The sequence below is a fragment of the Tenrec ecaudatus genome, chromosome 1 (genome assembly GCF_050624435.1).
Source record: "Tenrec ecaudatus isolate mTenEca1 chromosome 1, mTenEca1.hap1, whole genome shotgun sequence".
In the NCBI taxonomy this organism is placed as follows: domain Eukaryota; kingdom Metazoa; phylum Chordata; class Mammalia; order Afrosoricida; family Tenrecidae; genus Tenrec; species Tenrec ecaudatus.
Window position 1 is genome coordinate 251,170,177 of NC_134530.1, and position 16,941 is coordinate 251,187,117.

The following is a 16,941-nucleotide window of genomic DNA, read 5'->3' on the forward strand; positions in this document are numbered from 1 at the left end:
TGTTTCTTCCCATAGTACACTGCGAATTCCTTTGAGGGCAAAGATTTGTGCTTAGGGAATCTGAATAGCACAGCCACACAAACTTTCATGGGGGAATGTAATATGTGAAACTATACATCAAAGTATTCTGCATGTGAAAAATTAGAACTTTGTAGCATTTTTTGTATTTATGCTCTTCTTTGTTTCAACATCGCCCTCGTTTTGAGTGGGGCTTGCAGGGTGGATGAGATGGAAGGCAGGGAGGAGGATGAGCATCAGTTTGTTCTTTAGGGTCCTCAAGGTGTGACTCCAGCCTTCCGTACTCATTCTGATAGAATCCCTCCAGTCTCTGGCCATCACTAACACTTCATCTATGTTTATCAGTACATATGAAAGTATAAGCCATAAACATGATGTAAAGTCTCAGAACATGAACGTCAGCTTCTATTTCAGAAGCTGGGAGAGTCTTTAACATAAACTTCCTCAAAATGTGAAACTGTCAAAATGTTCCATGTCAGTGGCTCTCTAATATAAAATTTAAGACTTCAAAGTGTGCCCTGAAAAGGCATTTATAGTGAAGAATATGAAACTCCAATTCAGAATGCCAAACTAAATCATTACTATGGATTATTCACTAGCAAGAACTTCATAGAGGCCCCGTTTCCCATGAAGTTTGCATGGGAAGATTAAAAAAGAAACATGAAAGAGATGACCATAAAGTAATCAGAAAATAAATAAAAGCAAAGTGGAAGGTAGTTCTTTGATAGAACTATTAGGATTACAGTAAAAAGCATCAGAAAAATTGGATCAGTATTTAAAAGAGTTGAAAAAGAATAATAAATATTATTGGCAAACTTTCACGCTATCTAAGACTTTAAGGGTCATATGTTGGCTCTCTCTTTTCTTTCTACCTTTTACATTTTGGTGCTTTCTCTCCATGTTCCCAAACTACAGTAGTCAAAACCAAGCCGGAAACCACCAGACCTTCCTAACTCCTCCTTCCACTCCCTTTACCATTCCTATTTAATCATTCAGAAAGCTATAATTGTTACTCTTTTACCATTTCTTCAAGAGGGGCCTCAGTTATAAGATGGACATCTCCCTAGCCACTCTGCTTACCTCCCCTGACCCTCCAGTCTTCTAGTCCATTCAAGACAAAACTGACAGAGTTACCTTTATGTAACACAGTTCTGATTACACCATTCCTGGCTTTAACTATTTCACTTAGTACGCATCCCTTTCTGAATAAAGATGAAATATTTCCCCAGAAACCTAAGGTCCTCAACAATCTAACACATCAGCTTCATCTCTCAATGCTACCTAACTCATATCCCACACTCAGGTCACTGAACTTCTCAAATGCCAGGCTCATTTATGATTCTGGCTGAACTTTACATGTATATTTTTCTGCTTGGAATGACACTTTTCTTTCTATACACTCCAACTCCTTCATGAACCAACTCAAGTCCCTTGAGAAGTTTAGTAATTTCAACAGCAATCTGTACTTATTTGACCTGAGTATTTCCTTCTTCATGTTTTGTGAACTGCCAGAGAGAGACCTGTTCATCTTTTTAACCCACACAGCCCCACTATTTGATGTAGCAGTGGACAAACTTGATACATCTACTATAAAAGGAAATATTAGAAACTTGAAAATGCCTAATCTCCTCTTTGAGACAAGACCAATCTTCCCGGACCAATCTTCCCAGTGGACAAATTATTACAAATTGTCCTCCACGCAGGACTACTTACATTCTAGGAATTTATCTCACATTTATTTAAAAAGTTACAAAGCATCAACTATGTGCTATCCATTGAAGTGGGGACCAACATATATTAATACACACAAATAATAAGGGACATTGTATAAATTAATAGTGTTCATGTATGATTTATAAAACACGTGTATAAATATATAACTGAGAAGCTGACTCATAATAAAACTCGATATCCTGTTTTCAAAAAATCTGATTTTCAAAGTATAAAAAGTTGAGGAAATTAAAACAAAATTTAATGTTCGATATTACACAGTTAAATAGTAATTCAGTGGGAAGATATCTACACCAAACACACTACACTGTGGAGTAAGTTATATATGGGTTCGCTTATACATCATAATTTTTAACCATGTTTATGTTTAACTAACTCAACTGTGCATAATATGAGACTCACCGCTTATTTGGATCCTTTATTAAGAGCCCTGAAAGCAATGATTTTGCATCTGAAGAGAGTGTTCGAGGGAATTTAATGTCTTCCATTAGTATCAGTTCAAAAAGTTTCTCATGGTCCTGATTGTAGAAAGGTAACCTCCCACACATCATCTCATACATGACAACTCCTAGGCCCCACCAGTCCACTGCTCGACCATAGTCATTATCTTCTAAGACCTAAAAAGGAAACCAGTAAAAAAATTGATTACTGTTCTTTAAGTGGTAAAGCATTATACATAAAATATAAGATTTTGACATAAAAATAAATGCCAACTTTTAAGAACATTTACACTATGATCCATCCTTGAAAAGATACAAACCATGTCAAATATATGAAATGTTCAATATATAGCTAGAAATGATTTGTATATAAAAGGGGGAGGAGGGCAGGTGAGAAAACAAAAGTCCAAATAAATGAGCATATGAAAAGCACTAAGGATTGAGCGCAAAGAGTCTGTTTTCATTTTGTGTCTTAGCCTATTGAGTTTTCATCTGATTCTACTATCGCGAACTTTAAGTAACAACTGACAGCTGCTCAGCCATGCTGATTAAAGAGCATACAATAGGTTGTACACATTCTTGTATTTAAAAGTGGTAATACAAATTGAATAGTAAAGATAGAGTAAACCAGTAAAATGTAATAAGAAAGTATAGTAACTGATAAAAGAAATTTCAAAGCTATCAGAAGCCTGTATATGTTTAAACTTTTTCAAGAACTATTTAAGCAAGAGAGTCAATACTTAGGTTTGTTGTTTGTGTTACACTAAGCTTTAGTATCCAAAAGTTCAAAAATGTCTTTCAATAAAAATCATACTCAATATTTGTGGGTACATAGCCTTAAATTTGTTTCTTAAAATATTTAACATCCAGAACAAGTGTAGTAAGAAGTTAATGAAATTATTCGTTAGATTACATGGAGCAATCTGCTCAAATAAAAATATAACCGCTTGCCATTTTCTCAGAAAAAAAAAATCCATTTTCTTATCAGTTCAGTTAGTTGCGTCTCATATATTGGCATTTTCTTCATCTATGTAAAACTATATAAAACTTTCAATATTTGCAATATTCGATTTTCAATATTTTTCAATTATTAAAAAAATTCGTAGACCTTATTTTATTTTATCCTCTCAGTTTAGTAAAGCAGATTGAGAAAAGCCAGTGTGGTGAAGTGGAATTACTTATGATTCTTCTATCCGCTTCTCTAAAACTCCAACTAAATGATTGGGTGGGAGCATGCAAATACTGTGTGTGCAACACTAACAAATGGGATCACTCAGTTTTGCAGTTCCACTGGGAGCAGGAACAGAGACGTGGTGGACGTAAGCAGAGGCACGCTGGGGCACAGAGACCATGAGACAGAGGCCACAGTTTTCTTCATCTAGTCCAGCTGATTGGGTCAGTTGCTTAGAATGCAGACTGCATACATATGGTGAAAGGATACAACCATAATGCACACCCTTCCTCATTTTCAGCCACTCAATATTCCCCTTTGCTATTCTAGTGACTGTTGCTTGGTTGGTATGTAGTTTCTTCTCAAGACTATTCATAGTTTGTTATCATCCACACAGCTGAATGAGGTTGCATAGACAAAGAAACACAAGTAAACATCTTTCTGGTATTCTCTACTTTCAGCTAAGATCCTTGTGACACCAGCAACATCCCTTGTTCCATGTCCTCTTCTGAATGCAGCTTGAGTTTATGGTAACTCCTTGTCCATGCACTGTTCCCAATTTTTAAATGACCTTCAATGACATTGTTCAACAGCTCTCTCATCATTCTTTTGGGTCACCTTACATGGGAATGGACACAAATATAGATCTCTTCTAGTCAGTGGACCACTTTCTTCTAAATTTCTTGATACAGACTAGTAAGTACTTCTAGTGCTAATTCAATTAAAATACATTTATTGATTGATATTTTTTCACTTCCATTTTTTTAACTTCTAAACATTAAACCTTATTATATTTCTGGTAATATCTCTTCATGTGTAATGATATACTTAGGACCAAGAACATAACATAGGAGTCCAAATTATACCTGGCAGAGTGACCCTTGCCCCCTTTCCAGATTAAGGTTCTTGGTATTAACAAGGAAAGCTGTGGCTTTCTGGGGTGATGGGATGAGAGGGTTCAAGCTAACGTTTTCCAGCATGAGTAAAAATAAGTGGGAAGTCTTCTTCTCAGGGCCTTTTCAGGGTTAGCAGAAGAAAAGAACATATAAGTCTTTGTGGAGGCTGTGGCAAGGCTTAGATATTACACAGAAGGGAGTGGGGGATAGGAAGGAGGATAGGCAGGCCTATCTGTTCCAATCCCCGTGTCTCTGCTCTCTGTGACTTCTAAGTCCCACTTACAATCCCATGAGGCATTCCATCTCCAGATCTCTCCCTTTTACTTTCTGCTCTGAGCACAGGGAAGCAAGAGGGAACTCTGGCAGGTGATCTCAGATCACCCAGGCTCCTCGTAGCTTTGGGGACTGTAGACCTAATGGGTGAAAATGGAGTGGGTCTCCACTGCTACCACAAGCTAGAACGTGGTCAAGGGTTGTGATGGTCTAATTGGCACTGTATTTGATTTGCTAGTTCTTCCACCCAGATGACATGCACACGTATTAAAGGCAAGAAGGGATTGAGTTGAAGCAAGGAGACCCAGGTGCACAAAGTTTTTCTACCTTCTGGACTTGGCAGGTGTCAGTGCCTATAAGTTCTGGCTTTGTGGCATTGGGGAAGTGCCAGCTACGTAAGCCTAGATGCCTGTGGAAATAGGAGAACTTCATCACCTTGAAGTTTCTCTCCCCTTTCATGTTTCTTTTTAGCTATGGAATAGGGCTCTTTTCATAGCTCCCTCAAATACAGCAGTTCAGAAGAATTTGGTAACCTGTAGAAGTTAGAATGTGCATAGCGCTGGCATACTAGATTACATGTTGGGCTGTGAACCTCAAGCTCAGCAGTTTTAACCTACCAACTACTTGTGAAGAAGATGAAGCTCTCGATGCCCCTAAAAAGTTACAATTTGGGAAACACCCAGGCAGCCTACCCTGCCTTACTCTACAGCTCTACTTTAATCTACCGATAGGAGTCATAAGTGACCCAATGACAGGAGTTCGAGAATCAGCAGCCAGAAGGAAGAAAATATATTCAATCTAGTCCATGCTGAACCCACCAAGGGCAAGAATCAGTCCCCAATTCTTCCATCTCCATCAGGAAGTGGTATGAGACTTGGTCTGCACTTGTGTGTACCTGTGATAAATGGATACCTTGGTAGGAGTGGGAGTCAAGTTTCCTAAGAGTATGACCTGTCAATTTCAGGAGTGCTACAGTTGCTGGAGTTGGTCAGCTTAAGAAGCACCAATGAGGAGGGTGTACAGATTCGGGTGGTGTTGGAGCAACAGCAATCTAGCTAAGAGAAATTACTAAGAGGCAGAAGAAAGACCAGTGTGATGGTGGGGCAGGAGGAAGGTAAAGAAAACAGAAGAAAGATCCAGGACACAAAGCAATCAATGGAGGTATAAACACAGGTATGCACCTATATAAATACATTAATTCATAAAAATAGAGGTATTGTTCTATGAACATATTTATATGGCAATACATTGAGGAAATGAATGGACTTCGGATCTCTGTTCAAGCCCTCCCGCAATACAAGTATACTTTGTGCTAACAACCTGGCATTCTGTGATGCTCACCCTCCCAACAGGAGAGCTGAAAAAAAATTGGGTGCATAAGCAAACGTGGTGAAGAAAGCTGATGGTGCCCGGCTATCAAGATAGAAAGTCTTGGGTCTTAAAGGCTTGAAGTTAAACAAGTGGGCATCTAGCAGAGAAACAACAAGCCCACATGGAAGAAACACACCATTCTGTGCGATCATGAGGTGTTGAAGTGATCAGGTAGCAGGCAATAGAAGACCCAAAACAAAACCAAAACAGCCCCCCCATATTGCTGAGAATGAAAGGGGTCACAGCAGAGACCCAAAACCCAACTGTAGACAATAGGGTATCCCACTCACAGAAGGGTCACAAGGAAGGAATGAGTCAACCAGTGAACAGTATAGCACTGATGAAATGCACAATATTCCTCTGGTTCTTTGAGACTTCCTCATCTCTCACTTTCATGACGTAGTCATGCCTTTCAGTTCTGGGTAGACTGGAGCATGTACACTGGAACAGATAAGAGCCCATGACACATGGAATCTAGGTTATATAAACCCCTCAGGTACAGAAATGGGAGTAGCAATACCAAGAGGGTAGGAGGAAGCTGGGGGGAGGAGAGGGTAACTGATCATAATGATCCAATGATCGGCACATAAGTCCTCCCCCCCCTGCCCCGGGGGTGGGGGGGGGATGAACAACAAAAACATGGGTGAAGGGAGACAGCAGTCCGTGTAAGATATGAAAACAATAATAACTTATAATTTATCAAGGGGTCATGAAGGTGGGAGGGGTTAGGGAGGGAAAAAGAGTTGATACCAAGGGCTCAAAAATATAAAGTAAATGTTTTAAAAATGCCAATGGCAACATATGTACAAATATGCTTGATATAACTTATGTATGGAATGTTAGAAAAGCTGTAAGAGCCCCCAATAAAATAATTTTTTTAAAAGAATCATTCTAATAGGTGGTTGCTGCTGGTAGGAGGGGCCTGAATTAACCAGGTGAGTTTGGGGCATCTGGGAGAGTTGTCCCTAGACACTGAGTTGGTGGGAGCTGGGAGAGACTCAACCCTCAGTACTGGGAGGGTAGGATGGGGAGAGCAGGATAACAAAGTATGTTTCTGGTCTCAGCGCAGTGCTGTGGGCCTGGTATACTTTTGAGCAGTGCAGCTAATTATTCAGTTGATTCCTTCTTAGACCCAATGGGATGGAGGTAGGGGAGTCACCCTAAGTTTACTGTCTCTAGCTGTCACTCCAAGACCTTCCCTTCTGCAAAAGGTCTCAGACCAAATGTCAAAGGCGCTCCACCAGCAGGTGGTTTCATTCTCCTTACTGGCTCCTTCCTGACACTACGGTTGCTAGTGCAACCAGCATTCACACTGGCAGTACTTTCCTGCCCCAGATCCAGCTGCTCTCCTCGTCACCTTGTTTCACTTGGGGTCTGCCTACATTCTGTCTCTGTCATGAGAGAGATTCTGTGAAGTTAGCTTTTTCTTGCCTGTGTGTGTGCCTTCTATGTCCCCAGATCGCTGAATGTGTACAGGGCCCCTCACTATCTCTTGCTTCTATCATTGTTTGCTTGTTTTTCCTCTTCCCATTTTCAATAGATGTTTAACCCAATTCTGGATCTTCTCCTCTAATGTTCAGAGTTCCAGAATTATCTTGTGTGTTACTCCATTTTTCTGGTATCTGCTTTAGAGGGATGAGGCTGAACCTGTTTCCAGGATACCATCTTATCTCTCCTACCAGAAAAAATAGCTCCTTAAAAGATCTATTCAGGACATCTATTAGGAATGTTATGAAATGAGTTTTATTTGGTTGTATCACTATTTGTTTTGTGACTAAGGACTATTTGGAACTGTATTGGCAAAGTATAAACAATTCTAGTTTCCACATTTTTCCAAAATTCTTTTGTAAGTCACAAACCAATACAAATATTTTCTGAAAGAATACAGTAAATTATAATTTCCAAGTAAGCCAAGCACAACACACATATACACACATATGCATTCACATTTATATAATATAAAACATATCACCTCACTTATATAAAAATAGAAGAAAAGGCAAATGTATATGTAGCTAATAGAGTTTATTAGTGGTTACTAAGAGAAGAAGAGAGGAGGCGGCAGTCAGACGTTGCTAGGGCAAGAGGAGCAGCGCATTTGTTTAAGTTAGGCCTGCCTTCCCAGCTAATTATTTTCATGGATGTCAGTGAATCGTACACATGCAAAAAGGTGAATTGGCAAAAGTTGTGTGATATAGTTACAACACACATGCACACACACAAGCTACCTTTAGTTAAAAAAAACCCTCAAATATATATGTATTTGAAATAAGTACTATGAGAAAAAAATAGGAAACCAAAAACAAAAAGCAATTTTACTTGACGTAAATAAAGTACTATATATTTAACTTCCAAATATCACTGAGCTTTAAAATTAGTATACTGCTTAAAGAATCTGTCACATGGTCAATGAGTACAGCTTTATATAGCTGATAAAGGATTTAACTTAATAACAAAACATTCTAAAATCTAAGCCATCTTTTACTGCATTCCTACAGCACCAACAAACAGTAGCACACATGCAAAAAGAGCCAAATGTGGTTTTTAACCTCTTTTTTTCATAAAACCATAAAATGCATAAAAGCTGGATTAACTGCTTCCCAAACCCACATTTCGCCAGCCGGGTTCTCATCCCAGCTGGCAAAACTGGCACTCCTTTATTTTTGTTTAAATACCTGGTTTGCAGCCAGAAGGGAAAGTGAGTACATAAAAAAGGGGGGGGGGGATATTTTTGAAGAGGAATAAGCAACTGAAAAATAAAACTGCATTGTTAAAAATACTGATAATAAACTACATTTTACTTATCTTCATAAAATGAATACTAACTCTTAAAATAAGTGGATTTGTTTCTGAACATACATGCATTAAGTGATACAGACATAGGTAATCCTCTAACTAGAACTGGTTTTTACAGTACGTTGTATTGAACGAAACTGATGTACTGTATTGTTACTGACACGTAAGCTTGAGCAAGTCTGAGAAACCCCGTAACCACTAAACTAGCCCTCTTTCCCAGAGTCTTTACTATCAAATAAGAAGGAAGATTTTTGCTCAATCAGATACTCCTACCATAAGAGCAGGTAGATGAAATAAATGAGATACAAAATCAAAATGATTGCAATATTCTACATGTGCACATATAATACAAACCACGCTTCATCCAGTAACATTTTCCTTTCTCCCTGCTTATAGCCAACGGATTTTGAGATACTGTGTAAATCGGAGTCACACTAATTCAAACACAACAGGCATATATATATAATGTATATATTAAAGAGATCAGTGTCATCTTTTAAGCACTTCTATTTCTAAGATTACACTAACAAAAATTTACATTAATTGAACATAAGTGGATCAATTATTTTAGGCCACTTTTGGTATCCTCTCACAGAGCTGATTCAAAGACCATACATGGTTGAAATAATGTATAGTAGAAGTGAAAAAACTATAAAGTTCATTTCAACTTGATTTACATGCAATGCATCATATGACATTCACAAGCCAAACATGCTCTTGGAGAAATAATCTGGTAAAAGCTTCCATCATAAAGAATAAATTCAAAGAAAATGCCTTTTTTCACTGAAATAATTATCACTAACTTCTACATTACACTCAGGATTAAGTAGCTTTGCATTAAATCTACATTATAAAAACAAACAAACAAGAAAGCCCCAAACAGAGATAAAAGGATGGAATTTAAAACACTAAAATAATTGCAAAGGTTAACAATGATGATATATCCAATCAGAGCCTCAACAGAACACCAGCTCAAGGAAATAAAGTTTAGTTTTCTACTCTGAGCAGCGATTGCTTAGGCTTCTGATAGAATAAAACCTAAAATTCAAGGAAGTCACAGCAGGTGCCAATTACTATTAAATATTCTGGCAACATTTGATGTAGGTACTTCCACTTCTAAAACACCAACAAGTGAATTTTAAAAATCACCATGAATAGTTTTTAATTATTATGCACCTCAAAGAATGGTATTGAATAATGAGTGATGTACTTTTAAATGACACTATCAATTAAAATTTCCAATGAAATATTCATTTGGTTAATGGCCTTGTATAAAAGAACATATTCATTCCAACATTCTTTACCAATTAGGATTTATTGGGAGGTTGAAGGAAAATCTCTCTGTTTGCTCACCAGGCCATACAATACACCCAAGGTAAGCAATTATAAGAAAACTATGTATACCCTGGAGTGGCTTACTGCTCAATCAATAATGCTGACAGAACAGATGGGGGGATGGGGAGGGGAGAATTAAACATCTAAACAAACTGTCTGCACACCTATGTTGTGAAAGTAAACTGCGATGTTGGAAGCACCAATTTACCACTAATTCAATTAATTCGCGCCCCACCCCCCGTAACCTTACATTTCAGCTAGCTGATATTTGTGTTTGAAATACAAACATACATATATATATACTCTGTCATTTACAGAATACTTTAAAATATTCTTAACATCACAAGTATTTTCTGAAAAATGAAGAAAGAAAGAAATTAAGAACAACCCAAACCAATAAACCTTCTAATTTGGATCTTAGAATGTATTGATGTAACTTCCAGAAGTATACATTCAATTCCTAAGAAGTGCAAATTCTATGGTTAGTATTTTTCATAAATACGCATTTTACAACCAAGTCTCAAGTACATTAATAATTTCTTAAGAGGCTCAAACTGTAAATGCCTTTTTCTGTTAATTAAATGCAATAAGCAATGGCTACTTGCAAGCATATACACATAAATCATCATATGCAGATGACATCACACTTTCAGGCAGAAAACTGGTGTGAACAGGCAAAATCTTTCAACGAAAAAGACTAAATAGGATATAAGACTAGTGATTACACATGTTATTTTCCAATAGACTTAAAACTTCCTTCCCCCCACACCTCCACCCCTGAATCAACATACAGGATGGGAGGGACTCTAAGAAACCGAATCTGAAATCTAAGTCAAAAAGAACCATAGTAAAACACTACCAAGTTACCAATAGTCTCAATGAGTGGTTACTGTTGTATACATTTTAAAATGAGCCTGTGCTTAAACTAAAATCATATCAAAGTACTACATGCTAAAGCCCAAAAATCATACAATATTTAAAAGATCTTCAGGTAGAAATAGCTATTGTTACAACTAACTGACTCCTAGGTAAGAAAACATTGACATAGAAACATTGGTAAATATCAGCATTAAACTGAACTATAATTTTAGTTCATATTTAAGAACTATCCAGTTGGGAAACAAAGTAGGATAATTTTTACCATTATATAACAGTAGCTAAAACAGCACTGTCATAAAGAAAAGAGATTAAACATAATCAATTAAATATTGAGAGGACAACCTTTATCCTAACTGCTTAACAATGCTCCCTTACTCAATGTTTTCTTAAATATTGGCTATGTTTTTTTGGAACTATCAAGAAGATGACTGCTTATAAGAATTATTCATATTAAATATTATTTGTGCATAATCAATTTTGTAAGGGAGACTAAAGCAACTTTTCCTTTTTACCAAAAACTTAGAAGTTCTTGAGATACAACAGAGTTTGTATCAAAAGGTAACTCAGAATGCTAGCATTTTCACCTACAGATTACAAGTGCAAACATATGTAACGTTGGCCTCATTCACTTTTCGTAAGCTTTCCCAAAGGAAAAATTGAAGAGGGTCTTTAAAATGACATCATTTATATTCATTCATTATTGGATTTAAAATACATCAAATTATATTTAAATCAAGTTCTAACTATTCCCTCCATTGACACTAATTTCTTATTAGCACTACTGTTACTATTAACTCATGCAACTTATAACTCATTGTGAAGAACTTAAATAATTAACAAAACATTCTGATCCATTTCAGATTACAGTATTTCTAAATTATTGCATTGAAGAAATATCAGAGATGGTATGCTCCAGAAGAAAAATTGAACAATATTACAGCAAGTGAATGCTTTGAAAAATGAGGTTTGGAAATCAAAAGGGAACCATAAAATAAAGCATTTTCAGTCATGGGCAAAAAAAAAATTCCATTTCACACTTAAATGAAATAAAATTATATACACATATATTCTAAATACTACATATTTCCCAACAGCCAAGTGATTTTTCTGCAATCTTTTTGTTAGTTCTAACTTGATTATCAAATAATTTTTATTTTTACACTATTACAGAAGTGCATTTCTCTAGGTTTCCAAAACCACCTTATTCAACCTTCCCCATCTGTCACCATCTGCTTCTTTTTAGCATGTACTTTTTGTGTGATCACATAAGCATGTGAAAAATAACTAACATTCAGATGATTATCTGCTGGTACATTTGAGGACTGGGCATAATAAAAGTGAACTGCCAAAACGTACTTAACACTTTTAATTTTGTTGGGTCTTGCATGTAAGCTACATTTGATTTTCAAACTGTTTTACAGTTGGAAAGTTGATCAGGTACTGTTAACTCAAGAGCAAAGCTGAGACTCTAAATAATTAGCACTGCATAAAATGGTCTGGATTCAATGAGAGCCAAGTCAAATAATAGAATTTAACAGCAAGAGTTTATATGCAATTTCTTATTTCTTTTATAACTTCTGAGTGTGAAAAGACTCTCTACATTAAAAAACAATCACTTCAAGATACTTTATGATCCATAATTTACTGTAAGTCAAGGTTATTCCTTTCTAATATAAGAGCAAAAATAGGCTCTTTTAAAACTATACATTCACATGCAGTTTTTAGGTCTAACACATTAAATGAATAGCTGATGTGTCTGCTAGGGGTGGGTCTCTGCAATTGCTTTTAAAGCAAGCTAACAAAACATATGTATATTTTCCCCTGTTAACAAGAAAGATCTTTAATTCTTCCCATGTTGGGAAAAAAGTACACTGTAAGTAGATAACAGAACAAATAATGTTTTAAAAGATTCTTTTTCAACAAATGGATTGTCTAAAATACAAGTCTTATCATTCCTAGTGATCTTTGCACCAAGAATAAACAGAAGTTCATTTAAAACTTAAGTTTATTTTAAAACCGTATATAAATATAAATGTATAATTTTAATGAACTAGTTTTGAACTGATTTTAAATAATTTTTGAAAATATCTTCTTAGGGATACTCTGAAATATCTTTTAATAGCCAAATATTTCTATCATAGTACAACAATTTAAAGGGTAAAAGATGATTGCTGAAGTACAGGTGAAGTAAAGATTGCAACAAGATCATGAGTAAACAATTCTTAGACAAGAACAGAAGGGAAAATGTTAACAGTGATTTCTTCCTAAGAATAATACTCATCCAAGAACGTATTTCAGGTTTGACAAATCACTCGTACTGCTATGACTATCAAGAAGGTGGAATTAATCATGGCATGTATTAGAAACGTCTAGGTCGCACAAAAGTGAGAAGTGTCACCTGACGTAAGGGAACAGACTCATGTCTGCTCTTGTCAAGTCCTCTCTCACAACGGCCATGTATGTATAATTGCATGATTTACTGTCTTGCCCCAAATTCAAGTGAAATTTCCTTACTCATAGGCTAACATATGAACGCCTTTGCATTCCAGTTACTACCAGTACGTCTTACCTTGCTCTTCCTGCTTCCTCTTTGCTGCTAGTGGAAGCCTTCCAACAGTATAAGCACATTTCATGTGTTCTTATTATTAAAAGGGGGTGAATTTATTCAAAGTTACCTGATTTGACAAAATACAGTATATGACACAAATCCTTAAAATAAAATCCTAAGGATTAAAGATGCACAAAAATGTAGTTGTGTCAAGATTTGTGATCCTCAAATAGTAACCAAAACATGCTTTTTCCTATAAAAATAAAGTGGCAAGAACTAACATGTGATTGGTCAATAAGCATCAACAAAGGGTATACATTGTTTTAAAAACCAGTCTTTTGCAATGTTAAAAATAAAAGATATACAGAAATTGTTTTCTTACTTGTCGAAAAAGAAATTGCTATTTTCTTGTGAACTGTAAACTTTCTACTTGGAAACAATTAGACTCCTCCTGCATTAAATTCTTCCTTTTGTCTTTCAATTAATGACATTTGCATAGAAAACAGTATCATTGTTTCTTGGGAGATCATCTGTTTCTGAAATGAGTTGTATTTATCTTCTTCAGAAATAATTGTCCCTTAATTGTGACACAACTAATTTTATTCTAAATATGGTAGATCATCATTCACAGAAAATGTACAGCAGGGGTAATTGAACTGCCAAGAAACAAAGACTTTGTTTTTCATGACAGTCACAAAACAGTCTTACTCTAGAAAATGTGATCTTCCATTTAAATAAACAAGAAACGGCACTTATAAAATTTTATCTATTCCAGTGACAAAAATGGTATGGTGAATTTTAAGCTCTAGTAGAAATTGTAATAGAGAAAGTCGTATTTTTTGGTCATTCTGAAGAAAGTAAACAGTAGAAATTCACAGTATATCAATGTTAACAATTATTTTAATAACATTTTAAAAGTGTAAACAACCCCAAATTGAAAAAAATATGATGATAACAGACAGACATGAGTTACTCTATTTATTATGGTTAAGGATTTGCTTCAACTTGGGTAGGCCATGACTCTCAGTGGTTTGGCAGATATTACACAATCATCTTCCACTCGGTAAAGTTGATATGAGCAGCCAATCAGGTGCAAGGAGTTTCCTTGGGGAGACAGCCTGCATATAATATACACACATGTGCCGCTTAATATCCATGATATATTCTTGAAATAGGACATTATGTGATTTGCGTACTGTGCAAACACGATACAGTGAGGCACTGCATAATATTCATGTTGAAATGTGTACATGTCTATGATCCTATCATTTCAGGTTGGTGCTGTACATACCTAAGTGTTGCTACACTCAATGAAATCAAAATTGATGCCACTTTTGAATTTAAAGGGCACACTACTTTGCCTGATATATTTAAAACCACTTTTGGCAAAGCAGTGGGCCCTCTGAAATGAACTTCAGTCTGGTGGGTGTGTGCACAGCATTTACATGACAGGATGGGACCACAACAGACATGTATTTGGTTAGAACTTGCCTAAATGTATACCATGTAGTGCTTGACTAAGTGTGGGTATATGGGAAACCTCACCATATTTTGATACTGTATTCAACACATCATCGCTAGATCACAGGTTTTAGGGGAATGAGCCAGCAATCTATCTTCTGGCCTGAAGATTTTGAATTGATCAGCCCCGAAACCATAAGTATGGAGAAGCCTCCAGGCTGGTTCATGGACCCTTGAATTTGGCACAGCAGCCACAATAGCATGACTCACTACCTTAAAAGAAAATTTCTCTCTCCACCACCATCCATATATACACATGCACAATTCCCTGGGTTTTCACCTCTAAGGAACCCAGCCTAAGACAGCTGATATCAAGAGTTCTACAAAAAGTATTCTGAATTGATTCTTAAGTCTAACTAATCCGCATCCACTGCTAAACCAAGGGAGAGCTAGTTGGCAATATAAACAGCAAAATACTACCACCAATGAATCATAGAAGGCTCTAGGTGATCGACTATTTGATACTTTTCTACAATTGTCAGAATGAGAGGTATAAGGAAGTTGGTGGGTTGGTTTTACTTTCACGAGACAAAAAGGTGAAAGATAGGGTTGAACTCCAAGTTTTAGAGTCACAGCTAAAATGCTGCACACAAGTCTTGAGAGTTGTCATTAGTGCCTGGAAAGAAAGCCTTATTTTTTTATAGTAATAGAGCTGATACTGTTGAAAAAATAAACCGAGACTCTTGCTGAATTATAGCACCAATTGACTTCCAAACATGAAGTGGTGTTTGTTACAGTGAGAACATTGATTGGGAAGAAACCGGTCAGGAAATCTGGGATGACCAGTACATAAGCCGGGATCACTGAGCTCCCAAATCCCAATGAATCACTCCTTGCCACAGAGCTTGCCTTTTATACACATCTGAAGAGAGTATTCCATCTTTGTCTGCTAAGCCATCTTCCCTAATAAAACCGCACCACCTTCCGCTCCCACCTGATGAGTTCAACCTAGTTTTGTCTGAAGTGTTTTCATCTAAGACAAAGGCTACCGCATCCAAACTCCCTGGCAAGGCATGGCTGAATGTCTCTAAGAACTGTGCCTCAGAACACGGTAAACCAACAGCAGCACTGCATTCTTGGAGGGCCTGCAGAACAGTGTTACCATCCAGCACATGAAGTATGAAGGCTTAGTTATTCCCACCACATCCTTATGCAAGTTGCCAGTGACAGATGCCCAAAACAGATGGATGTGGAAACATGACACTGGACTACCATAAGCTTAACCAGGTGGTGACTCCCATGGCAGCAGCTGTTCCAGATGTGGCTTTTGCTTGAGAAAATTTATAAATCTCCTGGCATCTGGTATGCAGCTATCAATCTGGCCAATGCCCTTTTCTCCTTATCTGTTTTGAAGGATAACCAGGGCCAAGTGGCCTTCAATTGGCAAGGTCATAATTACACTTCTCCTGTCCTATCTCACGACTGTATCAACTACCTGGCACTATGTCATAATCTGTTAGGACTTTGATCCTCTTTCTCTTCCACAAGATGTCCTATTGGTTTATTACATGGGTGACATTGATTGGTCCTTGTAAGGAAGAAGCATAAATGCCTCAACTTATTGGTAAGACATCTCAGTGCCAGAGGGCGGGAAATTAACCGAATGACTCTTCAAGAAACTTTCTTTCCATGAAATTTCTAGGGATCCAGGGATGTAAACCACTTACAGATACTACTTCTAGGTGTGTTAGAGCTAAGCTATCCATCAAGTGTTTTTAAGTGTTTGGAGTGGGGCCTGAAAAAAATAAGCATTTCATGGGAGCTACCCTGCCAATGCAATGTGACTGTAAAAGATGACTAATTCAATAGTTCCTGAAGGATCAGTGACACTTAGAAGTCTTCTCTGGAGTCTTTGACAGGTCTGATTTGTGAATTACAACACTGACTCTTAGAAGTGGAGGTAAAGCCCTGCCATCCTCTGGAGATGATTCCTTTTTTTTTCCTTTTACAAACAGCTTTTGG

The 16,941-nt window shown here is 36.8% G+C and overlaps 1 protein-coding gene across 2 annotated transcripts in view; it reads right to left on the reverse strand.

The window, feature by feature from the left end:
• AKT3 (AKT serine/threonine kinase 3) overlaps positions 1-16,941 on the reverse strand; it is a 335,611-nt gene that overhangs the window by 39,958 nt on the left and 278,712 nt on the right. For both annotated transcript variants that reach the window (XM_075531195.1, XM_075531185.1), the window contains one exon: positions 2,152-2,366. In XM_075531195.1, coding sequence (XP_075387310.1) covers positions 2,152-2,366 — 215 coding nt within the window. The remainder of the gene's footprint in view (positions 1-2,151; positions 2,367-16,941) is intronic.